Raw genomic sequence first — 5710 nt, 5'->3', positions numbered from 1 at the left:
TTTTTGCAGTAGGGTGAGACCCAAACTGGTTGATAGACCACCCACAACCTCTGGAGACCCTGGCTGCTTCAAGCTACAGTGGCTCGGCTGGTCCACTTGCCCTTGACTCTCCCCTCCTCTCTTGCAGTAACCCGCATCGTCCGGGTGATCAGCCAGCCCCGGGGCAACATGCTGCTGGTGGGCATCGGAGGGAGCGGGCGCCAGAGTCTGGCCCGCTTGGCTTCCTCCATCTGCGAATACTACACCTTCCAGATCGAGGTCTCCCGGCAGTACCGGAAGCAGGAATTCCGAGAAGGTGAGTGGGTTCCTCACCCCGTCCCCGAGGTCCAGAACCGTCTTCCGGAAGTTGAGAAGTTGAGATAAACGGAATTCTGGTCCTTAGATTGAAAATACTTGGAAACCAGTTGAAAAGAAGGACTCTTTATCTGCTTAATATTTAAAAATTAGACCTAAAAGGAAAAGGAAAAGGAAAATGAATTATTAGGAATATGTTTGATCTATCGATTAACCCAGGAAATATATATATATAATAATAATAAAGTTGGAAGGGACCTTGGAGGTATAATAATAATAATAATAATAATAATAATAATAATAATAATAATAATAATAATAATAATAATAATAATAATAATAATAATAAAGAAGTTGCAAGGGACCTTGGAGGTCATCTAGTCCAACCCCCTGCTCAGGCAGGAAACCCTACACCATTTCAGACAAATGGCTGTCCGGTCTCTTCTTAAAAACTTCCGGTGTTGGAGCATTCACCGCTTCTGGAGGCAGGTGGTTCCACTGGTTAATTGTTCTAACTGTCAGGAAGTTTCTCCTTAATTCTAGGTTGCTTCTCTCCTTGGTTAGTTTCCATCCGTTGCTTCTTGTCCTGCCTTTGGGGGCTTTGGAGAAGAGCTTGACTCCTTCTTCTTTGGGTCAGCCCCTGAGATACTGGAAGACTGCTATCATGTCCCCCCTCGTCCTTCTCTTCGTTAAACTAGACATACCCAATTCCAGCAACCGTACATACATACATACATACATACATACATACATACATACATACACACACACACATATATATAGTGATTTTGATTGATTGATTGATTTATTAAAGGGGATATTGTATTATCAGGTAGACGATTTAATATGGTGGGAAACAGATAACTTTTTAGGAAACAGAGCGAGATTGTATTCCAACAGATAAAAAATGTGTATTTTGGATCTTAGACTTTGTTACGAATTGAGATAAGGGAAATTCTGGCGACCCGAGGCTTGAAAATGATAAACATCAAAGGTTAAATTGGAATATTGGTGAGAAACTCAAAAAGTGGGTAAAAATCAATAACAGGATATGGGTTGTCTATGAAGACGGAATGTCGTTAAGATGCGTATTAGCTAAAAAAATGTATTGATAAATGTAATCGTGATGTTTTTATCGATATAATAAGAATTGTACTAGCTGGAATACAGTAAATGTTAAGGGGAAAAGAGAAGAAATATTTGATGGTGCAATTTGAGATTTGGACGAAAGATTTTGTTATTGAACTATTGATCCACCCGGTCACCACGATGCCGCGGAAGTGATGTCCCGGTGCCTGGAGGCCGTGCGAGTCCAAGACCGAGTGGCTGTGGTTTCCGGCGTCACGTCATAGCCAGTTGGTTCCATCTCTGGCTATCGGGGGCGAGTCATTAGCTCCCACGGAGAGGGCCCGCAACCTGGGCGTCCTCCTGGATGCTCGGCTGTCTTTAGACGATCATGGGACGGCCGTGGCCAGGGGGGCTTTTCATCAGGCTCGCCTGATACGCCAGTTGCGCCCCTTTCTGGATCGGGACGCCCTACGCACGGTCACTCAAGCCCTCGTTGTTTCCCGCCTGGACTATTGCAACGCTCTCTACATGGGGCTCCCCTTGAGGTGCACCCGGAGGCTCCAACTAGTCCAGAATGCGGCTGCGCGGGGGATTTTGGGGGCCTCTAGATGCTCCCATGTAACACCTCTCCTGCGCGAGCTGCACTGGCTGCCGGTGGCCTTCCGGGTGCGCTTCAAGGTGTTAGTAACAACTTTTAAAGCGCTCCATGGCAATGGACCTAGGTATTTGCAAGATCGCCTCCTACCAAATATCTCCCTTCGACCAGTCCGCTCCCACAGAGAGGGCCTCCTTAGGGTACCGTCGGCCAGCCAATGCCGGCTGGCGACCCCCAGGGGGAGAGCCTTCTCTGTGGCAGCTCCTGCCCTCTGGAATGACCTGGCCCCCCGACTTACGTACAGTTGCGGACCTGCGCCTCTTCCGCCGAGCCCTGAAAACTCATCTGTTCCATGCGGCCGGCCTGGCGTAGTTTTGATTGGGTTTTGTTAGGGGTTTTATATTTTAGAGCAGGCTTTTATGTAACATTTACTGTGGTTTTTATTATTGCCTGTTCACCGCCCTGAGTCCCGTAAGGGAGATAGGGCGGTATATAAATTTAAATAATAAATAAATAAATAAATAAATAAATAAATAAATAAATAAATAAATAAATAAATAAATAAATAAATCAGGGGTAGTCAACCTTGGCTCTTTTATGACTCGTGGACTTCAACTCCCAGAATTCCTGAGCCAGCTAAGCTGGCTCAGGAATTCTGGGAGTTGAAGTCCACGAGTCATAAAAGAGCCAAGGTTGACTACCCCTGACCTAAATTAATAAAATATTTTTTAAAAAAACAAGAACGTTCTTCCAGGTGAGTCTTGGTGATGTCTGGGCCTCCCAACAGGTGTCCTTTTCCTTCTCCAGACATCAAGAAGCTGTACCGGCAGACCGGGGTGGATCTCAAGCCCACCACCTTCCTCTTTGTGGACACTCAGATAGCCGACGAATGCTTCCTGGAGGATATTAACAACGTCCTCAGCTCCGGAGAAGTTCCCAACCTCTACAAATCGGATGAGTTTGAGGAGGTGTGTGAGACGGGGCCGAGCATCCCGTAGCCATCCATCGTTGGCCTCTTTGGGCTTGGTGGATGCTCTTGAGTTTCTGAGTAGATCATGAGATGTTGCGACCCTGGAAAGTGTGCGGAGAAGAGCAGCTCCCTTCCCCTTCCCCGTTGGTCTGCTGGCTGGGGACCATGGGCGCTTCCTCCCCACAGCTGGAGAGAACCACACGGCAAAATGCAGAGCCCCGGAGTTTTGACATCCCACGTCAAGTCTCTTGACGTGGGGAACTGGTCAGGTTTGCAGATGACACCAAGCTGGCTGGAATAGCCGATACTCCACAAGCAGGGGTCTTCAAACTTGTCCCTTTGATGACTTGTGGACTTCCCAGAATTCCACAGCCAGGCAGGGGGTTGCATAAGGCGGCCTTCAAGGTCCCTTCCAACTTCTATTCTATTCTATTCTATTCTATTCTATTCTATTCTATTCTATTCTATTCTAACCTAACCTAACCTAACCTAACCTAACCTAACCTAACCTAATTTCTATTCTATCCTATCCTATCCTATCCTATCCTATCCTATCCTATCCTATCCTATTCTTATACTTATTCTTATTCTTATTCTTATTCTTACCTAATTTCTATTCTATTCTAACCTAATTTCTATCCTATCCTATCCTATCCTATCCTATCCTATTCTATTCTATTCTATTCTATTCTATTCTATTCTATTCTATTCTATTCTTATTCTTATTCTTATTCTAACCTAATTTCTATTCTATTCTAACCTAATTTCTATCCTATCCTATCCTATTCTGTTCTTATTCTTACCTAATTTCTATTCTATTCTATTCTAATCTAATTTCTATTCTATTCTATTCTTATTCTTATTCTTACCTAATTTCTATTCTATTCTAACCTAATTTCTATCCTATCCTATCCTATCCTGTTCTTATTCTTATTTGTATCCCGCCCTGAGTCCGGTAAGGAGAAGGGCGGGATACAAATCAAATAAATAAATAAATTCTTATTCTTACCTAATTTCTATTCTATTCTATTCTAATCTAATTTCTATTCTATTCTATTCTTATTCTTACCTAATTTCTATTCTATTTTAATCTAATTTCTATTCTATTCTATTCTTATTCTTACCTAATTTCTATTCTATTCTATTCTAATTTCTATTCTATTCTATTCTGTTTTAATTCTATTCCATTCCATTCCATCCTTCTTCTCCCTCCCCCAGATCCAAAGCCACATCATCGACGCAGCCCGGGCGGAGGGCATCCAGGAGAGTCAGGACAGCCTCTTTGCCTACCTGATCGAAAGGGTCCGCAACAACCTGCACGTGGTCCTGTGCCTGAGCCCCGTGGGGGACCCATTCAGGTGAGGCTCCGCGGTGGGTCTCTCCAGACAAGGCGGGCGGAAAGTTCTGCGTGGAGCAACAGCGCCCTCCAGTGGCCAAAGTAGCCATAGGTTTGGCGCACAGGTGGAAAGTTTAGAGGGTTTAAAGCAGGGGTCTTCAAACTTGAACAGCTTGCCACTAGAAGTTGTGGGTGCTGGAGGTTTTCAAGAAGAGATTGGACCACATTTTGTCTAAAATGGCGGTGGAATCTCCTGCTTGAGCAGGAGGGTTGGACTAGAAGACCTCCAGAGTCCCTTCCGACTCGGTTCTTCTGTCGTTCCGCCCCAGGAACCGGATCCGCCAGTATCCTGCTTTGGTGAACTGCACCACCATCGACTGGTTTTCGGAGTGGCCCAAGGAAGCCTTGCTGGAGGTGGCGGAGAAGTACCTGGAGGGCGTGGATTTGGGCCTGGTGGAACGGGGGAGCCTCGACACGGTGAGAGCCCACCTGCCCGTCTCCAAGCGGGGATCCTGCAAACCCCTGTCTGGGACTGAGAGATCTAGCGGACGATCCCTGCTTAAACATTCACTGCATTCACCGCTTCTGGAGGCAGGTGGTTCCACTGGTTAATTGTTCTAACTGTCAGGAAGTTTCTCCTTAGTTCCAGGTTGCTTCTCTCCTTGATCAGTTTCCATCCATTGCTTCTTGTCCTCCCTTCAGGCGCTTTGGAGAATAGCTTGACTCCCTCTTCTTTGGGGCAGCCCCTGAGATACTGGAAGACTGCTATCCTGTCCCCCCTCGTCCTTCTCTTCATTAAACTAGACATCCCCAGTTCCAGCAACCGTTCCTTATATGCTTTAGCCTCCAGTCCCCTAATCCTCTTTGTTGCTCTTCTCTGCACTCTTTCCAGAGTCTCAACATCTTTTTTACATTGTGGTGACCAAAACTGGACGCCGTATTCCAAGTGTAGAGCCAGCCGTGTGTGGCAGCAGCCAAAAAAGCTAACACAATGCTTGGTTGTATAAACAGAGGCGTAAAATCAAAATCACATGAAGCATTAGTCCCGCTTTGTAAAGCCTTAGTAAGGCCACACCTGGAATCCTGCATCTAGGTTTGGTCACCACATCGCAAAAAAAAAATGTTGAATTTTTTAGAAAAAGCGCAGAGAAGAGTAACTAAGATGATCAAAGGCCTGGAGACTAAAACATACGAAGAACGGCTGCAGGATTTGGGTTTGGCCAGCCTAGAGAAAAAGAAGGATTAGGGATGACATGATAGCAACCTTCCAATATTTGGGGGGCTGCCACAAAGAAGAGGGGGGTTCAAGTTATTTTCCAAAGCACCAGAAGGCAGGAGAAGAAACAACGGATGGAAATTAATCCAGGAGAGATTCAACCTGGAACTAAGAAGAAATTTCCTGACAGAGGGAACGATTAGCCAGGGGAACTGCTTGCCACCAGAAGTG

General features: G+C 45.6%; 1 protein-coding gene across 1 annotated transcript in view; it reads left to right on the top strand.

The window, feature by feature from the left end:
- DNAH2 (dynein axonemal heavy chain 2) overlaps positions 1–5710 on the top strand; it is a 71782-nt gene that overhangs the window by 38550 nt on the left and 27522 nt on the right. The window contains exons 32-35 of the mRNA XM_015824542.1: positions 128–295; positions 2765–2925; positions 4146–4285; positions 4593–4740. Coding sequence (XP_015680028.1) covers positions 128–295; positions 2765–2925; positions 4146–4285; positions 4593–4740 — 617 coding nt within the window. The remainder of the gene's footprint in view (positions 1–127; positions 296–2764; positions 2926–4145; positions 4286–4592; positions 4741–5710) is intronic.

This window comes from Protobothrops mucrosquamatus, unplaced genomic scaffold, assembly GCF_001527695.2.
Source record: "Protobothrops mucrosquamatus isolate PMUCROS unplaced genomic scaffold, P.Mucros_1.0 scaffold2277, whole genome shotgun sequence".
In the NCBI taxonomy this organism is placed as follows: Eukaryota; Metazoa; Chordata; class Lepidosauria; order Squamata; family Viperidae; genus Protobothrops; species Protobothrops mucrosquamatus.
Note: the sequence above shows the minus strand (reverse complement) of the source record. Positions and strands in the feature narration are given on the sequence as shown.